The 27,211-nt window shown below is 32.0% G+C and overlaps 2 protein-coding genes and 1 pseudogene across 5 annotated transcripts; 2 read left to right on the forward strand and 1 right to left on the reverse strand.

The window, feature by feature from the left end:
• Positions 1–688: 688 nt before the first annotated feature.
• LOC108476320 (dynamin-like protein ARC5) lies at positions 689–7,114 on the forward strand. Of its 4 annotated transcripts, none has more exons than XM_053025433.1 (17): positions 689–1,301; positions 1,406–1,570; positions 1,666–1,791; positions 2,129–2,350; positions 2,654–2,787; positions 2,882–2,974; positions 3,200–3,263; positions 3,498–3,546; positions 3,652–3,734; positions 4,214–4,371; positions 4,483–4,543; positions 5,085–5,147; positions 5,255–5,355; positions 5,634–5,691; positions 6,041–6,388; positions 6,565–6,729; positions 6,825–7,114. In XM_053025433.1, exons 1-17 carry the CDS (start codon positions 987–989, stop codon positions 6,915–6,917), a joined length of 2,298 nt encoding a protein of 765 aa, XP_052881393.1. In that variant the 5' UTR covers positions 689–986; the 3' UTR covers positions 6,918–7,114. The 4 variants fall into 4 exon arrangements, with proteins under 4 accessions (XP_052881393.1, XP_017633991.1, XP_052881394.1 ...); XM_017778502.2 differs by having other exon boundaries at positions 1,669–1,791; XM_053025434.1 differs by lacking the exon at positions 5,085–5,147.
• Positions 7,115–7,380: 266 nt separating this feature from the next.
• Positions 7,381–9,704, reverse strand: LOC108476321 (L-type lectin-domain containing receptor kinase S.4-like; annotated as a pseudogene).
• Positions 9,705–20,952: 11,248 nt separating this feature from the next.
• LOC108475653 (NAC domain-containing protein 104-like) lies at positions 20,953–22,809 on the forward strand. Its single transcript, XM_017777640.2, has 3 exons — positions 20,953–21,482; positions 21,597–21,880; positions 22,484–22,809. The coding sequence occupies exons 1-3, from the start codon at positions 21,317–21,319 to the stop codon at positions 22,619–22,621; spliced, it is 588 nt and encodes a 195-aa protein (XP_017633129.1). The 5' UTR covers positions 20,953–21,316; the 3' UTR covers positions 22,622–22,809.
• The last annotated feature ends 4,402 nt before the right edge of the window (positions 22,810–27,211 follow it).

The following is a 27,211-nucleotide window of genomic DNA, read 5'->3' on the forward strand; positions in this document are numbered from 1 at the left end:
TGAATAAAAGATTACTTTTGTAGTTTTTCACCTGTTAGGTTTCAGTGTCGCAACATCTTTGACAGTTGGTGGTTATGGGGGCTTTTCGGTGTCGTGGCATTACTGGCTTTGACCACACTTTCTTCACTTCCATCAATTTCAGGGATCTCATGACTTTGAAGGCTTGGTGTCTCGACTTTTTTGACAATTGGCTCTAGGTTAATTTCTCGTTGAAGTTTTGCACCCTCGTAAAGGAACACGACTTTCATAGCATCAGTGTTGCGATACACACATTGAATATTGTTTTCCTCGTGGTCAGACCATTGTCGTTTCCCTACATCAATTCAAACATATTGTTAAGTTTGCCATGGTTAAAGCAAAAAATTAACAAAAATATAGAAAAAAATATTTAAATTGCTTAAGAATAAGTTCGTAAAGTGTTTTAAAGAGCTTAATTTGACGTATTAAATTACGAAATATTAACGAACAACTTTACAAAATTGACATGTATTTTTTTTATATTTTACTACACCTTATAAGATATTTGTTAAACTCTTAATCTTACTCGTGAAGTCTATAAATTTTACAAAATTATACTAAATACTTTCCCAAATCTATGGATTTATCGTATAAAAAAAAAAGAAAAAAACACAGAAGACGATGATAACTTACTGTATATAAAAATATGGTTTAATAATTTAATAACCAAATGAAGGGCGAATTGATGCCTAATGGTAAAACAATTAAAATAAATTGAAATATCAGTCATAAACCCCAATTAGCTGGAAAAAGAAAAAAACACAACAATAAAATTCTGCCGTGTGGCACATCATCCAGGGGGATTGCGGTGAAGATTTGACGAATAGCGCATTCAGGTCATCCATTTCCGCTAAGCTGAAAGCCAAAAAAAGGTAGTTTCGCTTTCATTCACCCTACAGTGACTACTATGAAGCAGAGCAGTGGCTAAGCCTAAGGCTTAGGACTAAGCAAGTAAAATAGAAACTGAAATGGAGGAAGAAACACTGAACCCACACTCAACTCTCTACGAGGCCTACAACGAGCTTCACGGTCTAGCTCAAGAGCTAGAAGCTCCCTTCGACGCGCCGGCTGTGTTAGTCGTTGGACACCAAACGGACGGCAAAAGTGCGTTGGTCGAAGCACTCATGGGCTTCCAATTCAACCACGTCGGCGGCGGAACAAAGACTCGCCGACCCATCACTCTTCATATGTCTTACGACCCTCTTTGCGACGTCCCATTGTGTTATCTCGTCTCTGACGATGACCCCACTCTCGCCCACGAAAAATCTCTCGCCGATATTCAGGTTTTCTTATACAATTTCTTTTCCCATTATTTTCTCTCTCTTTCTAGCTGCAATTCGAGTTTAAATTTTTTAAATGAACCCATCAATATGATTTTCCATTTTAGGCCTACATCGAAGCTGAAAATATGAGGTTGGAACGTGAGCCATGTCAATTCTCAGCTAAAGAAATCATCATTAAAGTGAAATACAAACACTGTCCCAATTTGACTATTATTGATACTCCTGGGCTTATTGCTCCTGCTCCGGCTCGAAAGAATCGTGCTTTGCAGGTGTTTTCTCAACCCACCAAGCGTTTCTACTTAATTTTGTTTCTTACATTTCTGTAATGTGACGGTTGTACTGGTGACGAGCGGTGATATTCAAGCAGAGCCAAGCGCGCGCTGTGGAGTCCATAGTGAGAAAAAAAATGCAGCATAAGGAGTTCATTATATTATGTCTCGAAGATTGTAGTGACTGGAGTAATGCAATGACAAGAAGAGTTGTAATGCAAGTATGTAATTTTCCTGCCAACTGCTTATATGTGTTAACTTTTTAGCTCAAAGAATGCAGGGTTGAGAATGTGAGACAGGTTACTAGTTCTTAAGTGGATCAAAGCCAACGCACTTTTGAATTGTTTGGTTGATGCAATGCTTTTAAGTAATCTAGCCAGCTAAAATAATCTATGACATTCCTATTTACAGATACTGTTAGCTTTAGCTGTTTAGTTTTCTGGTGTTATAAACTACCTCTTGTAGTTGCAAAGAAAGTATTTGATTCATTTAAATTTTTGTATTTCGGTTCTTACAATGTTGCATAGCTTAACATTTTGTTGGTTGATAATTGGTTAGATTGATCCAGAGCTTTCAAGAACTGTTGTTGTCTCTACCAAGCTTGATACCAAGATTCCTCAGTTTGCACGGTCTTCAGATGTGGAAGTTTTTCTCTCTCCACCTGCATGTACGCTTGATGGCTTCATATTGGGTGACTCTCCGTTCTTTACATCAGTGCCTTCTGGAAGAGTTGGTTCCGAGCATGACTCTGTTTACAGATCAAATGATGAGTTTAAACAGGTTTGCTTTTGCTTGCAGTAAAGTCATGGAGTTGGTTATGATACTGAGAAGTTTCTGCTTCTTTTGTAACTTGTGCTTGTTAATACTTGTTTCCTTCCTTTTATGGTGGGTAGTCTAGTTTTCTGTGGCAAGTCTTTAAAGCATCATCCCTAAAACGGGCATAACGCAAAGAGCTTAACGATTTTTTTTTTGATGTAGTCAATAAATCTAAAATATTAACTATCTTGATGCTGTACACTATGGTTTATTGGGATTTAAACCTGGTTGATCCATTCATTCCCCACTCTTTGATTTCTAATGTAGGCAATAATATCTAGAGAGGTGCAAGACATAGCATCTTTGGAGGAGAAATTAGGTCGACAATTGTCAAAGCAAGAAAGAAGTAGAATAGGTGTAAGCAAACTTAGGCATTTTCTAGAAGAATTGTTACAGAAAAGGTATGCACGCTGCTTTTTCCCATTCAGATAAACTTAAAACAAGGATATACAGACTGTACTGTGCAAATTAAATTTGGAAATATATAATTGCAAGGTATATGGATAGCGTTCCTTCGATCATTCCACTTCTTGAGAAGGAGTACCACAGCACCACAAGAAAGTTGACAGAAATAAATAAAGAACTCAGGTTCTTGCTGAGCTTTTTCCTTTTAGCAATTTTGATGGATTTTATTAAAGCTGTTTGACTACTTAAATAAGATGATGATTTGCAGTGTGCAGAATCAAATATATATTATTGGTTTTACTGTTATTATTATTGTTTTATAGAGCTTGGTTCAATCCTATATATCTGGTTGTGTTGCTTTCAGTTTCTTCTTCACCATAATCTTTTCATTCTTTTCTTTACATGCAGCACTTTGGATGAAGTGAAATTGAGGGAAAAAGGAAGAGCTTTTCATGATCTATTCCTAACTAAGGTTTTTATGTATTATCATGTCTTTCTGTCTGTTGCATGCATATCTTATTTCAGCTTGCTTTGCAAATAAGGTGGGACACTTTAAAGGTCATATCAGGATTTAAATACCGTTACTTTGAATCAGTGAAATTTTACATACAAATTCAAATGGATATAGAAGACATTGACATTAAGTTCAAAATTGTCATTCCAGTTCATGTTATGCATTCTGACTTAAATACACTTTATTTCTCAGTTGTCGTTGCTACTGAAAGGGACAGTTGTTGCACCTCCAGATAAATTTGGTACTTGAAATATTTCTGTTGAAGATATCACTTGTTTTTATAAATTAAGTTGCTCTCAGTTGTGATGTTGGATCACTAACAGTAATGCGATGTGACTTATTACAGGGGAAACACTAGTAGATGAGAGAACTAATGGAGGAGCATTTGTGGGTGCTGATGGTCTTCAATTGCCACATAAGATAATACCTGTAAGCTAAAGAGATGGTTAACTTTAGATATTCTTGAAACCTGGATTTTTAATGTGTTTCTTGTCTTAGTTGTACTAATGACCACGATGTAATCAAGCAAGTCTGTTTTTCACTTCAATCTCTATCATATCGTTTGGCCAGACCTTATTATCTCTAATTTAAGTAAATATAATACCTGTAAGCTAAAGAGATGGTTGACTTCAAATATTCTTGAAAACTGGAATTTTCAGTGTATTTCTTGTTTTAGTTATACTAATGTACCAGTCAAGTTTGCTTTTCTCTTCAATCTCAATCCTTTTCTTTTGGCCAGAGCTTTAATCTCTAGATTAAGTTGATTTTTCTATAGAATTCATAGATCTCTTGGTTTAGAAAAGATATTTTCCTTTCTTCCTTAATCCTCCCATACATAAAATCGATGGAAATTTGTGAGTTAGAAAATTTTTCCAGATTCTGCTCATGTGGGTTTCATTGTATTTTAGAATTCTGGAATGCGTCTTTATGGAGGTGCACAATATCATCGTGCCATGGCTGAATTCCGCTTTATTGTGGGAGGGATAAAATGCCCACCAATTACAAGGGAAGAAATTGTCAATGCTTGTGGAGTCGAAGATATTCATGATGGAACAAATTACTCAAGGTAGGATCTACTTATGGCTTATCGTCTTTCTGTTGCTAATTGTTCGTTTTCATTTCATGTGCAATGAACAGTTCTAATTATTTCTTTTCCACCTTTTGTTTTGGAAATCAGGACAGCTTGTGTTATAGCGGTTTCAAAGGCTCGTGACACTTTTGAACCTTTCCTCCATCAGGTGAAAACTGATATTAACTATCTGTACCTTTTCAGTTATTATTTTTCTTTTCATGTTTCTCTGTTGCTTTCTTGTTGTTAACTCAATTAATGGTTGTGAAATACTTTAAAACCTGAAAATTAAGTTTTTGAGATGATGGAAACTTCTTAGTTAGATTCTCGATCCATTTAGTTCTTGCACCAAGAATTACTGGTTGATAACATTTAGGAGAGGAATGTGTTTGCTTGGGGTCTTTGATAAGCAGATAAAGGATAGGTTTTTCAACCGGGTGCCATTGGCTTTGTAATAATGTATCCTTTTGTTCCAGTTTCTTACTTCTCAACCAAACTTGTAATAAGGCAAAAAAAGGTGGACATTATGTGATTGTCCTTGACTTGATATATGAGTTATTACTTTCTAGGCATATGAGTGGGGAGGATGTATCATGGTCAAAAGGTGCAAGGCATCATATCATACAACCAACTTGACAATGAAAGTTTGATTTTGTCTGCTTGATTTTGTAACTAGTGTCCTAAATGAGATATTTGTTTTCCTTGTATAGTTGGGTTGTAGGCTCTTGTACATTCTGAAGAGATTACTTCCTATATCCATATATCTTATGCAGGTTTGTGAGCTTTTTTTCCTTCTCCAGAGTCTAGGACTCTCATGCAATTAAGTATTGTTCTTCTTTTATTATGGTTTATTCTTTTGAATGTTCCTGATTTCCAACAGAAAGATGGAGAGTTTTTAAGTGGCCATGAGGTGTTTCTCAGGCGTGTTGCTACTGCTTTCAACAACTTTGCTGAATCTACTGAAAGAGCATGCCGTGAGAAGTAGGTCACTTTCCTTTATTGCAACCCAATTATGTTCGTTAATGCTAATTTGCAATGCATGGTTTGATAATTTATTCCAGTTGCTATTATTTGTATAAATTTTTTGTTAGTAGAGGTACTGAGCAAAGAATGATTTTGCTTGGAGGTGTTTTTTGGTTGACTCATATTAAGTTGTTGGTCGTTTTAAGCCATAAAAATACATTCTAATAATTAATAAAGTACAGATGATGGAGCCTCTTAATCACCAAATATTACCCAGTGTTTGATATTTGCTGCAGATGCTTGGAGGATTTAGTAAGCACAACCCGTTACGTATCCTGGTCCCTCCACAACAAGGTCAGTTATTTATGAGCACATATTATTTCATGAAAGTGAAGCCCCTAAAGTTAATCTTAAAATTTACCATAAAGAAGTCTAATATCTCTGGACTTGGATGGTGGAATTGGCCATGGCTGATTCACATGTCCAATATAAGAATTATGTGTCTACTGTTACTGCTTGCTAAAGAAAAACAATTCTTGCAATTCTTCCACGGTTTTTATGGTTTATTTTCTTTCTGGTTGTTCTATGTTGCTTTAGGATTTTTCATAAACTCTTGAATTTAGAATGACATGCATATGTTCTGATCTGTTGGTACATCTGAGCTGTTGCTCTGTTCATCTTGCACCATATGTTGAATTTTCAGAATCGGGCTGGGCTTCGTCATTTTTTAGACTCATTTGGTGGAACCGAGCAATCCAGTGTGCCAGTGAATTCTGTATCTCCTGGAAATTCCCAAGAGTCATTGCCTGGGTCTGTTGCTGCAGAGAAGAATGAGACAAAGTCAAGAGCAGATATAAAGCAAGTTCCTCTATCCTCAGGCATCGATTCAGGCTCTTCTGCTCAGACAGTAGAAACAAAACTTGCTGACCTTCTAGATAGCACACTTTGGAACCGGAGACTTGGTCCTTCATCAGAAAGGATTGTTTATGCATTGGTACAACAGATATTTCATGGCATAAGAGAATACTTCTTGGCCTCTGCTGAACTAAAGGTTTGCTTATTTTTATTTTGTTTCTAATTATTTGATGCTATGCTATTGTTGCCACCTGCCATCCTAAGCTGATTTCTCATTATGCATATAAATGGAACACACGTTTTTGATTTACTAACTTGTCATTACTGTCTGGTTTGATTTTTTCCCTCGCTGTTTTTCTCAATGTTTTGCAGTTCAACTGCTTTCTTCTAATGCCAGTTGTGGACAAATTACCTGCACTTCTCCGGGAAGACCTAGAATCTGCATTTTCCGATGACATGGATAATGTATTTAACATCAGCAATCTGCGACACTCTTTGGGCCAACGAAAGAGAGATACAGAGATTGATCTCAAAAGGGTATTATTCCTAATCTATTTAATGTCCTTTACAAATGTTAATCTTGGCATGCTTCTTTTCCAATTGACGTGTTATACGGAATGGTGATTTTGCAGATTAATAGGCTCAAAGAGAAATTCAAGGTAATACATCAGCAACTTAGTTCGTGTCAGAAAGTACCAAGTTCATCACCTGCATGTGCTGATTGATTCAGGTCCAAATTTGAGGACATAATCAATCACTTACGTGTGTGCAGGATAGAATTGTTTGCTTGAAAATGACATGGATATCAATAATTTTAATTTCTTTTTAAATTAATCATATTTTTTACTTGAAAAATTAATTACTTGATTAATGAATGTTTTGTCTTTTACTGTTATCTTTTAATCTACTAATATTGATATAATCTCATGCCAACTATTTTGGTTCACTATATGTATAAAAGTATTTTCTTCATCTATTTTATTCTTAACTATTTCCTTGAGAAGTTCCCTTGATAGTTGTTTTTTTGACACTGTAAGTTGAAAGAAAATATTTTATGGACTTATGGTCATAAACTTATTAAACACAGTGAAGATTAATTTACAGTCAGAAGTTGGTTATATATTTACCGTACTTGAACAATGAAAATTGGACGATTGATTGAAAACTGAAGTTAAGGAGAGATGTCAAGTTGCCATGTTATTCATCACAAGTCAACATTTCTGGTGAATTTGTCATAAAAAGTTTAAAATGCTGCAGCTACTGAATCTTATATGGTAGACATGGATATGATGCTTGAAAGCAAATAAGGAAAATTAAAAGCTAGGGAATCAGTGGATGGACATGATTTTTCCACTTTTTGTTTTTATAATCCGTTAAATCTGTCATATACTCGTAGCAATGATTTAGTGTTATTCATGCCCTGTTTTTTACTGTCATATTTGATGGTTCCTTATCATGACAAGATGATCTAGAAGGTAACTCTTGTAGTGTGACCAATTGTCCAACTATTCTTACTTGAGGATGAAGACATTTTTTGGCTAGAAGGATTGTCGGAATCATCACCAAAGGTATCGGAATACTCTGTTATTGCAATAGGAACTTCCATATGAATATCATGGGGTAGAGGAGGAAGGGTGGCATCTCCTAGTAGAAGTTGCACGACTCTTCTCATGGTGGGCCTGTTATCAGGATGGGGATGACAGCATAAAAGACCAAGGGTAAGCACCAGCTGAGCTTCGCCTGAATGATAATTTTTGAGTGTGGGATCGATGGCTCGGGTGATCTCTCCTCGAGAATGCAATTCCCTAACCCAATCCACCAGCACCAGCTCATCAGCACCGCTCTGGGGCTCAATCGGTCTTCTTCTGCTGGCAACTTCAAGCATAAGCGTACCATAACCATAGACATCAGTACTTGTGGTGGCTTTCCGGTCCTTGTGAGCTCAGGAGCCAAATACCCAAGTGTACCAACAATGTGTGTGGTCTGTGGATCATTATTGTGTTCGTAAGTTCTGGCCAGGCCGAAATCCCCTAGCTTTGCATTTAGATCTTCATCTATCAGGACATTGCTTGGCTTGACATCTCTATGAACTACTCTCTGATTGCAATTTTCATGGAGATATAGCAATGCATGTGCAATACCAGTTAAAATCTTGTACCTTTGGTCCCAAGTAAGGTTTTTTCCCTTCAGTGGACCATCTTCATACAAAAGCTTGTCCAGGCTCCCATTGGGGAAGTAATCATAAACAAGAAGGAGCTCGTTTTGCTTCCGGCACCAGCCATGCAAGTGTACAAGATTCCGGTGCCTAAGCCTCCCCACACTTGTAATTTCAGCAACAAATTCTCTCATTCCTTGACGAGAACCACTATACACCCGCTTAACTGCCACTTCTAGTCCGGTACCACGAATCACCCCCCGATAAACTCTCCCAAACCCTCCAGAACCGACGAGGTTTTTCTCTCCAAACCCTCTTGTTGCGGAGAAGAGCTCGGAGTAATTGAATCTATGCACCCTATATTCGATTTCCCAATCCTCCATAATCTCATCTCCATCTCTGATTCTGAATATGATCTGAATAACACCAATGATCGCTAGGAAAATCAGAGTAATGCTTGCTAAAGTGATACCTACTGCAAATCCCTTGCTGTGCATCAGTTTATTAGGCTTACTATTCAGAAATGGGAGCTTTCTTGGATCTAAATCTTGTGCCCTTCCCTCAATACTAAAGCTCCAGCCATGTACATAATGTAAGGCTGCCAGCAAGCCGGTGGAAGCAGAGAAGCCAACATACATATACTCATCTAGCACCAATGAGAGATCAATGGGGAATGATATCAAGGGGCGGTGAGGTCTCAACGTGCCACAAGGAGATATTGAGACATTCATCAGCATCTTGTTGCTGTCATAGTCAATCCATGCCTGAATAGGTTCCCCACTCTTGAGAGCAACCGAGTTGCTCCGGTTGTCATTGGAGGAATAGTAAGCAGCTGGCTCAGATATGTTGGATATCAGGCTGGATATATCTATTCCTACATGGTTATCATTGATATCTTGAAGTTCAACGTTCTGGACTACATCAAACTCCACCGCGAAAAAACGAGCATTGTCGGTGTCATTCGGAAGGCCTAAGTATTGGTTTGGAAGACTTTTCAGCTTTTCAGTAGGCATGAGAACAAAGGCAAGACCATGACCTCCAATCTCAGGGTACTTTGGAGTGATAGAGAATACAAAGTTTGTGCTAAATGTAACAGCTGCTTCAGTTCTGTTGGGATTGCTTTTCTTAAATCGTATTGGAGATGGATAGAAAGAATGCCCGATTAGTCGCACTGAATCGTTTGTTAATGCCAATATCCCATCGGACTTGACAAATGAAGCTCCTTCCGTTGTCACGTTTGCTTTGAGGAATCCTTTGTACGTGAAATTTAACTCTGCATGGACGAGAAGACCTAGAAGGAGCAGGTGGAACAATAAACCAAGTGCTTCCATAGCTGAGTTGAGAATTAAATGGTTTGTTTTTCTAGGATAAATCTTTATACTGTGATGCCTTTAGTCTAGTTTGATAAATTTAAAAGATAATATTTTTTATTGGTAGATCATAGAAAACTTGAAACTTGGAAAGTTACATACTCTACTATAGGAAACTGTGTATAACCAAATTATTTAGAAAGGCTAAACTTATACCATCTGAATTTGGATAACATAAATATTATATATTGATATTTAAAAAAAAAAATTGGAGGGGTTTTTTAGTGAGGACTAAATTGAAGGACAAATTCCTTGTATTGTGTTGGTCTCCTAGAATTTGCCACAAAACTGTGTTGATGAATAGTGTTGGATTCCAGAGAGAGATAAAGCAAAACTTACAAAACTGGAAATCTGGAATTAATTTAAAGCATAGAAGTTGTTTGAAACAATGAAGAAAATTATGTGAACCCCATATCACCACGACAAATTCTTACAAATGGGTATAAAAAAATTTATTTATCTGTATCTTATTCCAATGCCATCGATTGGTACTGTTGCCCAATAAAAGGTTAATTAAGGAAAGTTTCTGCAAATGTTGTTCTTTTTTATAAAAATACATGATTATCACTTTTAATAATATTGTCTTCGAAATTTGAATTTAAGCTCTTTTATTTAGAATACAATATGTTATAGGTTAAATGACATTTTAAATATTAATTAAATATTGATCAACACATCCTTCTAAATTCAGGATGGGGGTGTGGGGTGTCTGGGTCTTTGCATGGTGCTATAGCATCCTAACCCAGCCTCCATACCGGTTGGCCCCTAGTCCTAGTCCTAGTGGTAGACCTAGACCTCAGTTCCTTCGGCTAAGTTAGTGCTTTGTGTCCAAGGATGCATGTAAGTATTATACTTCCATTAACAAAATCGCAAAATGACAGTTTCTTGGAGGTAAAGCAAACCTCAAAACTGTCTAGCAAACAGGGTACCACACACTTTCTCATGCCATCAAATTTTGCAACCTCATATATTTATTTATTTTTTACTACCAACTTGGGAATTTTTTCAATTTTTTGGTGTGAATTTCGAGACTTCATCCTTCTTCTTATTACCATTTTTCTTCAATTATAAATAACTTCTACTTTCATCTAAGTTTGGGATATATTACACGTTTGAAAAAAAAATTATAAAATAATCATTTATGTATGGTTTAAATTATGTTTTAGTAATTAAACTTTAATTTGTTACGTTTTGGTTATTAACGTTATCAATTTTTAATATTTTGATTATTGTTCTGTTATCTAGCGATAATGATGTAACGAAGTTTAATATAACATAAATTTTACTATTAAATGCTAACATCTCATCCATGTTATCACCACATAATTTAAACATGTTTTTTTAAATTACTTATTTCTTTTATTTCCTCTTTATTTATTTCTCTATTTTTATTTCTTTTTATTTCTTCTACTTATCATTGTTTTCTAGAACACTCTCCCTTCCTCAAAGCTTCATTCACGATCACTGGCTGCCTGTTCCAATGCCGTCACCGCATTGCCCCCGACGAACATACGCTGAGCTGCTCCCTCGATTGCCTGTTCACAAATCTCCCATAAATTTTCTTCAAAACTCATTAAAAATCCTTGGATATAAAACATAACTTTTGAATTACCCAAGCTCGGATCTCCATCATCTGTTGTTAAATCGGCTCATTTTTTTATACGTGTTCCGCCTCACCAGTACCTCTTTCCGATTGCTGGGATTGGCAAGCAAGTCTTAGTAGTACCTCCAACCCCTTGCCCTGAATTTGACCCCCTATTTTTTTTCTTTGATGTTCTCTTCTATTTTTGACACATTTTTCTTTATTAGAAATCTGATCTTAGGCTTAATGTGGGTTTCTTTTTTGTGCTTATCGATTGTTGTTTGCTTGACTATTTGATTGATTTGAATATAAGTTTATTTGATAAGTGAATGATGTTGTTGGGGTGCCTTGAATGAGACTGAAAGCTAGTGGTGAAAGTGATACTGTTTGAGAGGTTTGCTAGTATTTGATATTGGAGAATTTTGTTGCAAATTCAAGTTGGGCTTGTGACTGTTGCTATGATAAATCTGCCATTATTTTATTTTTCTCCTGTTTGATTTGATAGATGATGAGGAATTTATTAAATCCAATATTTTTTATAGTTTTAAGAAAAAATATGAGATTTATTTTTTAAAATTTATATTTAATCAACTCTTTCAATTATATCCATTAAAAAGTGTGGATGAAACTTGAGAGAAGAAGTGCGTTAAAGAGAGAGTGAGTTAGGAGAGACAATAGAACAATGAAAAAAATGGAAAGAATATGAAATAATGAAAAAGGAAATAAAGTGTAAAAAAATAAAAAAAGGTTACTTTTAAAAAATGTAATTAAATTTGTGGTAATGACATATATAATACGTCATGTTGAATGACACAATTTGTGTCGTCAAAGTTTCATTACACTACTAAAGTCGAATAGCGGCACAATGCTCAAAATGTTACAAAATTATACTATTAGTGACTAGGATGTAACAAATTAAAGTTCAATGACCAAAATGTAATTTAAACTATATATAAATGGCTATTTTATAGTTTATTCAAAATTTTATATTAAATTCAATTTAAATAAGTTTAAAGTTTATATCATTATTTAAAATTATTTTATAATAATATTTTATATATTTTAGTTATATTTAAATAATTTTTTTAATATATAAATAATTTGAATTAAATTAAAATATTTTATCAAATATGATTTAATATGAATTAATTGAATGAATAGCTTAAATTGGAAAATATTTTATTATCATAAGAAGTGTTGATGAGTCTAAGCTTGAGCCTGTTGCATTCAAATGACATAATTCACTATTTAAAAATAATAACAATTTTTCATTTAAATTTAATTGTAAAAAAATTAATATTAATATTAATTTTTTATATTTATTATTAAAATAAAATTAACCAGTTTGGTTCAATTTAATGTTAAAATATAAGTCCAAGCTCAATCGAAAGTGAGCCAAGTTGAACAATTCTATTTACTATTTAAGGAGTAAATAATATATCAGTGTATTATTTTTAAATTTTTAAAATTTTTCTTAATTTTGATTTTTTGAAATTTATAATATTTTAAATTATTTATATTTTTTATATAAAGTAAAAAATAATTTTACAATTTTATGTCATTTAAAAGTAAATATCAAATTAACAAAAATTGTAAATATTTAATGCTAAAAATTATTCTACTTTTTCTTTTTCATAATTAACAAATCAACAACAAAATGGGATGGAAGGATAATTTTTTAATATATATATATATATATATATATGTATGTATACATATGTGTGTGTGTGCATTTTGTTCATCAAAATATGTAACCTATAATTAAAAGAATATAAGTCGAGCATGTTATGCTTGATATATAATAATGGAATAATATGCTTTAATTTTGCTTTCATTTCAATATATTATTTTAATATATCTACATTGGTTTTTAATATCAATTATTATTTTTACCAGTTGAGCTGTTTTAAATAAAATAGAATTTTTCAAAATTGTCATACAAGGTTGAAAACTATTTGAAAATTTGACTGTATTTTTAATAAATAAAATTAAATAATTAATTAGAATAATGATAGATTTAGACTTTAAAATTTATATTTTTGTCAATTTAATTTTTATTTTTAATTAATTTTGGCTATTAAACGTCAAAAGACTTAAATTGCTTTTAAATGAAAATATTAATTTTTTAACAATGCATGCTATGTGACAATCTGCATAGCAATCCACTTGTATTTCATGCTGACATAACACTATTTATCTTATATGCTATGTCAACAAATAATTTAAAAAAAGTAATTGTAACCCTAAAACTGACCTCAATTATCATAAATCACCCATCCAAATACCTCACGATACAATCAACAAACTCTTCAAAGAATGCTTGAAAAAGTGTCACAAAATAACTACAAGAACACAACAAAGTTGTCAATAAAGACACTCCAAAAACTGCTCTTGATGTGTGGCACAAAATAACCTATTTATAGGCCTTTTCAAATGGTCAATCAATAATGTTTTAACAGGCTTTGAACTTCTATTTAAAAGCTGAAATTATCCCATTAATAATCTTAAATATTTATCACATGCAACATTTTATAAATCAATCTTCCCACTGCTTCAAAACACTCTTAAATAAATATGATATTTATCTCTAAAAATAATATAATTAAATTTCTATACTAATCAAACCACCACAAAGAAATCGATTGAAAATTTTAATATCCAACTATTTTTATATTTATTAAATAAATCTTTCATGTATATCTTAACTTCCCAATGTTTTCCTTGTATTTTAAATCATGCCAAAACAACACATAAAATCAATCAATCTAATGAAAAAAAAGGAAAAATGGGAAAAAAACAAAATAGATTAGTAATCTAACAGCGCATGCTAATCATGAATTCATGCCAACTAAGAATGAAGATGTGACATGCCATCAATTTTATACCATTACCAAACATGATGTTTTTAATGTCACTTCAAATTCCTTTTAAAAATACTTCCTTGGGCTCACTTCAATTTCTCTCTTTCAATAGTCTCTATTTTCTTTTCACTTCTACTATGATCAACTCATCTTTCATTTGTTGCATATGACCAAATCCTAATCAGAATTATTATAATTTAGGTAATAAAGTGACCAAAGTTTTTAAGCATAAAAAAAGAGAGAGGTTATAGTGGAGATGATAAAAGTTGATTCACCTCAATTTTTATTAGATAATTACATTAAATTTAGAGTAATAGAAGATAAAATTATAAAATTCAAATTCAAATTGTTATTTTTTATTGCTAAACTTAACAGATGATAGTGATGATAAAGGTAATATCCATTAATTTGAATCGTTAATATTTAAGTTCAAATTAAACTTATATATTTTAAATATTTGTTTTTTCAAACGTCTAAATCTTTTCAAATTTTAGGGTTTTTCTACTCTCATTTTTTTTCTTCTTGGAGTCAAAGCATTGAAAAGTGGAGCACAAAATCTATCCTTAGCTCACAATTTGAAGTAAGTGAAAGAGAGATGCATGACATAAATATGCAGTCATCAACCCAAAAGCAATCCACTTCCAAAGGTTAACACGCCTCTTATTCAACCCCATTTTACGGCTCTCCTTAATCCCCCTTTCATAATTGGTGTATTCATTTTCTTCTTCTTCTTGTACATATACTAATTTCTAGTACGTTGATATTTTATGTGTTAGCTTTTTGTTTATTTTTATAATTGTTTATATATGGTGTTCAAAGCTAGTGTATATATTGCTTTTTATGAGTTTGGATTGATATTTTCCTTCTCTCTTTCTTAGTTACTTCCCATTTCCATTACCTGTGATTTTCAATGATGATGGGTTAACAGCAAATTGTCATATCCATACAAAAATGCCTCATAAAAAAGGTGACCCACTAAACCCAATACGGTTTACAACAATAATTTTGCTTTTTTTTTCTCCAAACACATGAGACCTGCCCTTTTAATTCTTAAAAATCACTTACACTAAATATGAAGCATTGTTCTTATACTATGGATTTTTGCATTTAATTAAATTATATTTATAAAGATTTTCCTGCTTGATGTAAAAGAAGAAGGGGGGACCCAAGAAAATTCATTAATGGACTTGAAGTGGTGAAGATGTATGATTTGAATCTAATCTAATGTAACAGTGCCCAATCCATCACCCAAATCCATGCTAATAATTAGCTTTGGAACTTACCTTCATATTACCTTACATATATTGAATGGCCAGGAAAATTTGGTAGATTTATAATTCATTAAAATAAAAAGCCAAGTGGATAAAAAATGTAATAAGTATTGGTCATGTTGGCTAGGCAACTTGATTTGATAATAATAATTATCATTATTGAAAAATTCTACATTTTAACAAATTAAAATGAAATAAGACATTGGACCGATTATGGAACTAAAAGAAAATTAATTAGCTGTGTATTGATTAAACACAAAATTTCTCCTAGGTGACTTACATAATCAATTATTAGGGTTATTCAAGTTTGTATATAATATTGTCTTCTCCCGAATCTATACCTACTATAATATGAAAACTATCTACACATAAATCTTATCATAAAGTAATTAAATTAAATAACCTCATCAACATCATCATTAATATCATCTTCCACATCACCTAATAATTATTGGAACCATCTTCTTAATCGTATAACTTATATAATTAGACAAAACATACGACTGTTTGCCCTTCATTTCACACACAAAAAAACAAAGATAATGATCAATCAAGTTTGGTTCACAGCAATGACACGTGTAAAATTGTAAATAGATATCTACAGCAACAGCAGCAGCAGCAGCAGCAGCAGCAGCAGCGATAATAAAGAAGGTGAGTAGTGTGAAAAGTGAAAACCGATGGATAAGACGAAGTGATTTAGATGAGAAATATTGGTGCGGTAGGACAGCGGCTGGCATTGCTTCAGTTGGGACTGTCATCCAATGACCTTTTATATATATGACCCAACACCAAGCAACTGTATTCTCTTTTATTTTTATTTTTTTAATTTTTGGGGATTTAATTTTTGTTCTTGTTGATCTGCAACCCCACCCGTAGCTTTCTTATACATGAGTGAGGACCAAAAGATTGTGCTATTCTATGCTACGGGGTCTTTCTCCTTGCTTCAACTCCTCAGTCCTTGTCTCATTATATCCCCCACAAAAATGGTATCAATCTCCTCTTCCAATCTACCCTAAATATATAAATACATTTTTTTAAGATATTTTATATTAATTAAATTTTAATTTAATTGATATTATTACGTTTATAATAATAAAAACAACTTAGATTCAGATATATTTATACGTATATATTTATTTTAGGAGATTATAAATTAAAAATAAATTTTGTATAACTTTGGGATAATATTTTCCCAGCTTTTTATTCAATTCTAGCAAAAGTGATGCGTTGATAAATTATACTTATTTTAATAGATATAGATATAGTTATAGACATAGATATGGCCTAATTAATGCCACTAAGCATTAGTGATATTTTCCTCATTTAAAGAAATAGTTCAAATATGACTTAAGCAAGGGGAAGCTACAGAGCAATTGCTCTCTAAAATGGAAAAGGTTATTCTTTAATCTCCTAAAATTTGAAAAAAATATAAGTTAATATACGATGAAATTATCGTCTAAAATAATAAAATTATAATTTATTATTTTTTTAAAATTTATAAAGCTAGAAGTTTATAATTAAAAAATGATAAACTATACAAATAGTCATTTAACTATAAAAAAATTCATTTTAGGCACAAAAATAAAAAGTTTACAATTTAAACACAAAAGGTAAGTTGACGTGACAGTTAAAAATCAGTATAATAACAAATTTAGCTCTTAGCTTTTACATATTATATCGATTTAGTTATAATTTTAAAAAATTAGCCCTCAAATTTTATAAATGTTCTCAACTTGATCCTAATTTTAAAATCCTCCACCCCGGTCCCTCTCCCCTCCCCCACCAACATTGATCGAATGGGAATCCAAACTTAAATTAGGATTAAATTGAGAACATTTGTAAATTTTGAGAGTTAATTTTTTAAAATTATAATTACATCGATATAATAGGTAAAAATTAAGGGCTATACTTGTTATTATACCGATTTTTTTAATTGTCACGTCATATTGCCATTGATGACTTTAACGGGAATGACCAAAATAACCGAATTATGTAACGTGAGTGTTTAAATTATAAACTTTTTTATGCCTAAAATAAAAAAAATTGATAATTAGATGACTATTTATATTAATTATTATTAAAATAAATACATTTTAACTCTCGTAAAAAATTATAATTATAATTTAATTTCTACTCTAAAAATTATCTAGTTTTACCCAGAAACGAAGCTGAGGCACCTCAAATTTAAGTTTTTTACCACAACACTTTTTTTTGAGAACCAGCACTAAATCTTAATAATTAAAATTTAATAAATTAAATTATTTGTAAGCCCTACTCCTTAAAAGCTTATATTTATGGAAAATCAGAGATTTAAAGAGTAAAACTAAAAATATTTCATTAAGTAGTTTCATTAAAATTGATTGGCATCGGTGTAAATATAATTATTTATTTTTCTCCAAGTTTTGTAGATGTAGTTTTATTGTTTGGTTAAATTAGCATTTATTTATAATGGTTTTAATAATTGAGAAAACGTACATAAAGGACGCAATATGTCAGAAAAGATCTAAGTTCACCTCATAACAATGCACAAAGAGTTTAGGTTGATTTAATGAATCAAGCTCAACATATTAAAGCATCACTTGATAGGCAAACAACACAACAAATTGCAACTAATCGTCTCCGTCTTAAAGCTAGTGTAAATGTTGTTTGATGGTTGACGTTTTAGGATTATGCCTTTGAAGGTTGTGATGAAAGCTTAGCATAAAAAAAGTTGTGGAAACTTCCTTGAATTGTTAACCTTTTTAGCATCTTATGATAAAAAAGTTGAAGATGTTTTAAAAGTTTCTCCACAAAATGCTACATATACTTCTTCAACAATACAAAAGAAAATAATACAAATTTATGCTAGTAGAGTTGGTGACGCAGTTCGTGAAGAAATTGGTGACTGAAAATTTTGTATTATTGCAAACGAAGCAAGAGATGAGTCAAAAAGGAAGCAAATGGAAATTGTTTCAAGATTTGTTAACTAGCTAGGAAGGATTGATAAAAAAGCTATTTTTTGACGTTGTCCTTGTTAAAGATATTATAGCATTAACTTTGAAAAATGAGATTTTTAATGTTCTCTTGTAGCGTTGTTTTGACATACAAAATCTCCAAAGTCAAGAATATGATGGAGCAAGCAAGATGCGTGAGGAATTGAATGGTTTGCAAACTTTGATTCTGAATGAGTGTCAATATGCTTATTATGTTCATTGTTTTGCTTATCGTCTTTAGTTAGCATTGGTTGTAGTAACTAAAAAAGTGGCTAAAGTGCATCAATTTTTTAAAGAATTGTCTGATATTATTAATATGGCTTCTACTTCTTCCAAACATCATGATGAATTGCAGAAAGCCCAAGCAAATGAAATTGCTTGTATGGTTTCCATAAATGAGTTAAAAACTGGAATATGTATGAATCAAATTGGCACTTCACAATGTCCTGGTGAGACTTGATGGAGTTTCACTTGAACTTAGTTACTAGTTTATTGACGATGTATAATGCAACTAGCATAGTTCTTGAAAACCTTAAAAATACTGCTTCATGAGATGTTCATAGTGCATATAACAGATTGAGATCTTTCGAGGTTATTTTTATTTTGCATGTGATGAAAGAAGTTATGGGGATTACTGATACACTTTGTCAAGCTTTACAACGTCATTCTCAAGATATATTAAATGTCATGAGTCTAGTCTCAACAACAAAATATTTAATTCAAAAGTTGAGAGAAAATGGATAGGATGAACTGTTGAACAATGTGATATCTTTTCATAAAACTTGGGAGTTAGATGTTCCAGATACGAATGCTCGAAACATCGTAGGTCATAGCCATAGCAAGAAGGAAGATGTTATGGTGGAGCATCATCATCGAGTGGATATATATTTTGCTATGATAGATACTCAATTGCTAGAATTGAACAATAGATTTAATGAAACTGTAGCTTTAGATCCTAAAGAATTCTTCAAGTTCTTTGGCATTGAGAAAATTTGTGCTCTCGTAAACAAGTTCTATTCAGCAGATTTTTCTCAACAAGAGAAAGAGCGTCTTTCGTATGAGTTGAAACATTATGAGCTCGATGCTTGTCCATATACTGAATTGAGAAAAATATTAACACTTTTTGACCTTTGTAAAAAATTAGTTGAGAGTGAGAAGTCAATTAGCTATCCACTTGTTGATAAGTTGATTCATCTTATATTGACTCTTTCAGTTTCAATTGCATTTATAGAACATGTTTTTTCAGCTATGAAAACTGTGAAGACTAAACTTTGTACTAAGATGGAAGATGATGTTTTGAAAAATTCTTTAGTTGTCTAAATTGAGAAAGAAATTGCGGAAACTTTTAATGTAGATTAAATAATTGACGATTTTGGTGAAGAGTGAAATTTAAATAATTTTTAATTTTTTTCAAACTTAATTTTATTCATTATGATATTTATTAACTTTATTTTTACTTTTAAAGATATTAATATAATATATTATTTGTACCCTTAAAAATTTTCTCATTTGGTCACTACTTCACCTCATTATTAAATATAAAATTATACATTACATTTAGACATTTTATGATCATTTTAGTGGAAAAAAAATCTAAAAGAAATTTTGCCATAAAACATAGAACTTGACTAAAGAAAGCAGTTCAACGGGTGGAATGGTAATTAAAAAGCAAACATTCACTTTAGACTTTAGGTCAATATTTGTATTGGTTTTTGTTTAGTCAACTATCTTAGTCAGAATGAGTTAGAAAAAAATGAGTGTTAATTTGGTGCAAAAACCCAACTCTTTTTGCTCTTCCTCAAGTGGGGGTGATGGATGCATAATAATAAGTACTTGTCTTAAAGTTTTCACATGGAATTGGGAAAAGTAATATATAAGCAAAGGTAGCACCATTTCTCACCTCATTTCTTCAGCTTGTTTTATTTTCTAAGATTTAATAATTGGTTAATTATTAATTTATGTAAAAAAAATAAATGTGGGGACTATGTATTTCTGACCCCATACAATATCAGTTCAACTCACTCCCTTCCTAAGGAATTGGTTGATTGCTGTTTACATTTAGAGCTCTCTTTTTTTAAAATTTTAATCATTTATTTTTGTGTTCTTAAACAATTGATTGCTGTTTTCTTGGGTTGTCGGAGAGATGCATAAGAAGAAGAATAAAATAAAGGCATGCCAAAGGAGTCATTTACTTGTATGAATAATTATGTTAATTATTATTATTGGTACATAGCCACACTCCTAAACCAAGTTGTGGGTCCATTAATGTTTTTATTTATGGTCCACGACCAAACCCATTTTCATGTATGCCACGTGTATGATAGCAGATGCGTGATATAAGCATGAAGTATGATGATGCCCCCAACCCATTTCCTAAATTTGTCTATACCATTCATCTCTTCTCCCATCGAATTAACGTTACAAATCAATACGAAAAACACGAAATTGATGTATAAATTTATTCTATGTGTAGTAATATAACATGTGTGCGTATGTCTGGCGTGTGAGTTGTATATGTTTAGAGGCAAAATCTGCCACGTATGAAATAAAATATGTTTGATTCGGTTCCATTTGGATGCCTATCTTATAGCTAACATAGCAGATATCGTTACTTGGAAGTATACACAGCGTTCCGTTAGCCGCCGCCATGGGAGAAAGCTTAAGAGTTGAGAGAGAGAGAGAGAGAGCACCTAAATAAATCATAAACTTGCTCATTCGTGATTTATGATGAAGCCCACCTTCCTTTTCACGTCACTTTCTCTCTTCTTCTCTTTCATTTGTTTTAATCTGCATTCCTCCCCCCTCTCTCTCTCTCTTTAATAGTTAATCCTCACCCACACTATAAATATCACCCCACTACAAATCCTTCTTCACTATTCTTCCCTTCATCTTATTCGTGTTGTTTGTATAGATATGGGAGATAATCGCAATGTTAATCTTCCACCGGGGTTCAGATTCTATCCAACAGATGAAGAGCTAGTGGTTCATTTCCTTCAACGTAAGGCCGCCCTCTTGCCTTGCCACCCTGATGTCATCCCTGATCTTGACCTCTATCCATATGATCCCTGGGAACTTGATGGTATTATCTCTCTCTCTCTCTCTCTCTCTCTCTCTCTCTCTCTCTAAATATAAATATATATATATATTACCTTCCTTTTGTTCCTTTAACAGATATGGTGGAAATGAAACGTAGGTAAAGCATTGGGAGAGGGGAACCAGTGGTACTACTACAGCAGGAGGACGCAAAACAGGAACACCAGCAAAGGGTACTGGAAGCCAATGGGAATAGATGAGCCTGTGGTTAATAGCAATAGCAGCAAGAAAGTTGGGATGAAAAAATACTTCGTTTTCTACATTGGGGAATCGGGTCCCGCCGGTATCAAAACCAATTGGATAATGCAAGAATATCGTCTCTCCGATTCTGATTCCAGCTCCAGTAGTCGATCATCCAAACGTAGAGGAGGACATTCCAAAATTGTTAGTACCCTGCACTCATTCGTTGGTTTAATTTTTCTCATGGATCTTCTACTCCCTCTATTCTTTTTATTTAATAATTAAAGTTTGATTGATAACGTTGCTAAAATACATCTTTTAATTTGAATTATGTGGCATTTTTTAAACCAAAAAATTTGCTTGCGTGACTAATATTCACATGAGGAAAATCATTTTTTTTGAAAATGATAGGTAATCAAATACAATTACAGTGTTATCAATTGAACTTCAATTATAAAAAAATATAGATTAAAATTTTGATATTCAAAGTAATAGACTAAATTTATATCACTTTCCTTACCTAGTACTTAAAGTTTTTTAAATAAAATGTTACATTAATGTTATTTTATTTCACTTTAAAACACGATATCAACCAATCAAATCATAATATGCGATACTTTTTAGATAAAATAAGATGAATTTGATATATACGTGTATATATATATATTTTGACGAGATATAAAATTTTATGATTTATTTTAAAATAACTTTAAACATTCAGTGATTCGTAATTAAGCATTGTGATTATTAAATATTTAGTGCTGTATTTTTTATTAAATATTATTGCTTTATTGACCTATGTTATAGGATTATAGCAAATGGGTGGTTTGTCGAGTATATGAAAGAAATTGTAGTGAAGAAGAAGATGATGGAACAGAGCTGTCGTGCTTGGATGAAGTGTTTCTATCATTGGATGATCTGGATGAAATTAGCCTGCCAGATTAGATGCCCCCCCCTTTGAGATATATCCTTTAGGGTTAATTAATTCCATTTATACAAAAAGAAAAAAAAAAAAGCTTTTTCTTAAATCCAAATGTAGAATCATGGCATTAATATGTGTTTGTAGGGAAAATGGAATATTATTATAGCAAGTATTCTACATATATATATATATATTTGTGGGTAGTATATAATTTCTGGAATTTTGCTAATTTTAGCACCGAATCCAAAAGAAAAGAAAAAAAAAAAACCATGGAAAAATATCGTCTGCAATTACATTTCCAAGTAAGTGGACTTGTCTGAGGATAGTGCGTGGACCGGAACATCCCCCGAGGACAGCCACAAATTATGTTGGGAAAACATCTCTTATTTCCTCAAAATACAATGTGTTTGACATGTAGAGTAAAATTGAATTTTAAATGAAAAAAGTTATTTTAATGTTTTTATTAATTATAAAATTTATTCAACTCAATAATAATAAATTTATTATTAAGGTAAAAGTATTATAAATATTTCTTTTATGTATAAATGGACAAATTAATATATATATATGTTAGATTAAAGAAAAATTAATTTTTTAAAAGTTTTATTATTAAAAATTAACGTAATTAATGAAATAATTAAATAATTACACATGTTAGAGTATAGAAATGGCCTGTTTACTCTTTTATTTTATATATAAGATTAATTTATCTATTTTTAAGAAAATAAAGTAAAATGTAATTTGACTTTTAAGTACAATAATTTTCATAATATTTTTTGTTTCTATAGTTTTCATGTGTCGACAGTTGAGATCAATAGCATGGAAAATGTGTGCACTTTGAGAAGGAAAAGAAAATGAGTGGTAAATCTTTTTGGGTTTGAGATGGTCACGTGGGAGGGTGAGGGTGGAGCCCAAAGAGCACTGTGTAAGGCTTTGGTGGGGTAAGAGACAGTATGAAGCAATGTTTTTACATCCTTTTAGGCCCTCAGTTCTCCCCTTTAGGCTTTTGGAGACAAATTTATTAGCTTTTTCCACTATGATTTGTTGTCTTCGTGTCACAATGCTACTGTTGGTGGCTGCTTACACAAGCATTCCGTCACATATGATGCAAGCACTCCCACGCTTTTAAACCCCACACGAGTTAAATAAAACTTTCACTCTATTAGACAGAAGTGTAATCGGTTCGATTCAGTTTTTAAAACAAAAATTAAACCGAATCATTTTATTCGGTTTTTAATTTTTTAAACTGAAATTGAATTAATATGAAATAAAAATTGAAGTATCTGAAATCGAAAATTGCAGTTTGGTTCAATTCAGCTTGTCAAAAAAAAGTGTCACTTTATTTTGAGTCCAATTTTTATTTTTTATTTTTATAATATTTATAACACATGCTTTAGATTCATTAATATATTTATAAATAATTAAATTAATATTATAATTATTCATAAGATCATTTAAAAATCATTTTAAGCTAAGCTATTAAGTTTATAAATAATTTTAAGTTATTAAAAGAAAAGTTAATACATAAATCATTCCTATACCTAATGTTTTGTTGTGTCATTTCTTTTAATTGGTTACTAACTTTAATTAGTTATAATTGAGTCATTCTATACTTAAAATAAATGAGTCGTTACAATATGCTAATATAATTGATTAAATTCATAATTATCAAATTTATAAAATGGTAACTTGTGTATAATTATTTATTTTATAAATAAAATGTTATAAATTTTAATAAATTACTTTTTAAAATTATAATTATGATTATTATATTTAAAAATTACACTTTCATAACTTTTTATGAAATATTTCTCTAACTTTAACTTTTCTATGATCATATCTAGTTTTAATAATAATAATAATAATAATAATAATAATAATTCAGTTAAATGAATTAGTCCATATAGACATTGAAATGATCAATTTATTATTCTATTAGGACTATTTCTTTAAATATAGATTTTTCATTCGGTTTGATTTGGATAAACGAGTTCCATGTAGAAAAATTGAACTCGAACAGAATTGTACGGTTTGGGTGATAAAATCAACCTAAAACTGAACCAAACATTACAAATCTAGAATCAAGCCAAATACATAGGTTCGAACCGATTTCTCAATTTCTTTGCTCAACCCTAACCTAGATTATATTGGGTCTAGATAAAGATTTTCATATTTTAAATTAGTTTAATTCGACTTAAATTTAAATTTAAATATACCAATTTTAGTAAAAAATATATTATTGATATGTGAACAATAAAATGAGCTAATAAATTGAGCCAACTCAAAAATAAGCTTAGATCAATTTTTTTTTTGAAATCAAACCACGACTCGACCAGGTACAAGCCATGGATATTGGATATCTCTATATTGGAGTAGTTGATGGAACTTAAAAGTTTTTATTTTATTTGTTCATATTTTTTTGGTTCCAACTAATTCATGAAAGTCAAGTTATTTTTTAATATTGAAAAATAAAAAAATTATATTAGTATATGTTTTATTATTAAATAATATTTTATATTACTTTTTGAAATTTTCTAAAATGTTTAACTATTTTTAGCATTTATATATATATTTAAAATTTTAATCTGATGAATGCTAATATCATCATTGACATAATATAAACTATCATATGATGTGTTTTGATAAACTCTATGTGCCCTTTAATTAAATATAGAAGCAAAATTAATATTTTATAATTATTACATATTTAGAAAGAAATTAAATGAAAAATATAAAATATCATTTGAGTCTTAAAAGGATGAATTTACAAGCTGAAATTGTCTGATTATTTAAGTTTTGATTTACATTGCTAGTTTATTCAGAAACTGTTTCTTAGGACAATCTCTAAGGATGTGATCCTTAGAGCCACATTTAAAACAGTTCTACAGACCGGGAGAAATGATCTTCCCCTCGATCCTCCTTTACTAGCTACAGATGTTGCTTGCTGTCGAGGCGTAACTGTCGAACCCAAACTTAGTCTCTGATCATATCTCTAAGTGCAAATTGGTGTAGAATATATCGTACCTCGAGAATCCCTGTCAAGATACTCAGAATGAAGAAAGTATGACTTGCATTGCATTCAAGAGAACAAGTTACATATTTAATACAGTAGGGTAACCATCTTTACAACTACTAATTGTTAACAACGGACTAACTAACACTTAACTAACACTGCTTAACTTCTTCATTACTAACATACATCATAACATGCCCCTATCAACCTCTTCCTTCTGGTGCACTCTCTTCTCCTTTGGAAATAACTCGAAGCTTGTTCCTGAATCTTTCAAATAAGCCAACTGATAGAGGCTTAGTCAATATATCTGCAATTTGATTTTGGCCAGATATATGACCAATCTGAAAAGAACCATCCGCAACCCTTTCTCTGACAAAAAAACGAATCCAACTCCATATGTTTAAACTTGGAATGTATCACAGGGATGTTAGCTATAGCAATTGTAGCTGAGCTATCACACTAGAGCAATCCTTTGTGAGTAACTAGAGTACCAAGTTCAGATAGTAACGACTTAACCCACACCATTTCAGCAGTGACCTGAGCCAAGCTTCTGTATTCTGCTTCTGCTGTGGAATGTGACACGACTGACTGTTTCCTACTACTCCAAGAGATCAGATTTTCTCTCAAGAAGACACAGAAACCGGAAGTCGACCTACGATCATCAGTATTTGATGCCCAACTTGCATCAGAATATCCTACAAGAAGTAACTTTGAGGTTCAAGTGAAATGTAAACCAAAATCCAGCGTTCCTCGCAGGTATCTCAGAATCCTTTTTACAGCTTTGTAATGGGTGTCCAAAGGCCTATGCATAAACTAACAAGCCTTGTTAACTGAAAAAGCAATATCAGGTCTTGTTATGACTACATATTGCAGAGCACCTACAATGCTTTTGAACAGATGCTCGTCTTTAACAGGAGTCCCTGTATGAGCAGACAGTTTGCATAAAGTCATCATTGGAGTGGGAGAGGAATTTGACTTTTTCATGGAGGCACGCTATAGTAAGTCGAGAATATACTTCTTTTGACTTAAGAAGACACCATGCGGAGTGCGAATAACCTCAATACCAAGGAAATAGCTCAGTTGTCCCAAATCTTTCAAAGAGAAGTTATCATCGAGAGCTTTGATAAAATCATCAATTCTACCTGAGTCAGTACCAGTGACTATGATATCATTAACATATACAAGCACATAGAAGAGCTGAGTGCCTATCCATCGAATGAAAAGTGAGCTATTAGCTTTAGAAGCTACAAACCGAGTGGTTAACAAAAACTCCCTCAACTTGTGAAACCAAACTTGAGGGGCTTGTTTAAGGCCATAGAGCGCTTTACATAATCTGTAAACAAGTTGTTGCCCATCACAACTGTGCTGCTCAAACCCAGGTGGCTGCGTCAAGTATATCTCTTCATGCAAGTCTCCATTCAGGAAGGCGTTGTTGAAGTCCACTTGCCGAAGGGACCAGCCCCGAGAAACAGCAAGAGCCAAAACTATTTTAACCGTTGTTGGCATGACAACAGGGCTGAAAGTTTCATAAAAATCGACTCCAACCTCTTGGAGATAACCTTTGACGACTAATCGACCTTTGTATCTAACGATCGAGCCA

This window comes from Gossypium arboreum, chromosome 3 (genome assembly GCF_025698485.1).
Source record: "Gossypium arboreum isolate Shixiya-1 chromosome 3, ASM2569848v2, whole genome shotgun sequence".
NCBI classification, from domain to species: domain Eukaryota; kingdom Viridiplantae; phylum Streptophyta; class Magnoliopsida; order Malvales; family Malvaceae; genus Gossypium; species Gossypium arboreum.

Coding starts and splice junctions, on each gene's coding strand:
- LOC108476320 (XM_053025433.1), top strand. CDS start 987: ATGGAGGAAGAAACACTGAACCCACACTCAACTCTCTACGAGGCCTAC. Junction 4,372..4,482: donor GATGGAACAAATTACTCAAG/GTAGGATCTACT, acceptor TTTGGAAATCAG/GACAGCTTGTGTTATAGCGG. Junction 5,148..5,254: donor TATCCATATATCTTATGCAG/GTTTGTGAGCTT, acceptor GATTTCCAACAG/AAAGATGGAGAGTTTTTAAG.
- LOC108475653 (XM_017777640.2), top strand. CDS start 21,317: ATGGGAGATAATCGCAATGTTAATCTTCCACCGGGGTTCAGATTCTAT. Junction 21,483..21,596: donor TGATCCCTGGGAACTTGATG/GTATTATCTCTC, acceptor AATGAAACGTAG/GTAAAGCATTGGGAGAGGGG. Junction 21,881..22,483: donor GAGGAGGACATTCCAAAATT/GTTAGTACCCTG, acceptor CCTATGTTATAG/GATTATAGCAAATGGGTGGT.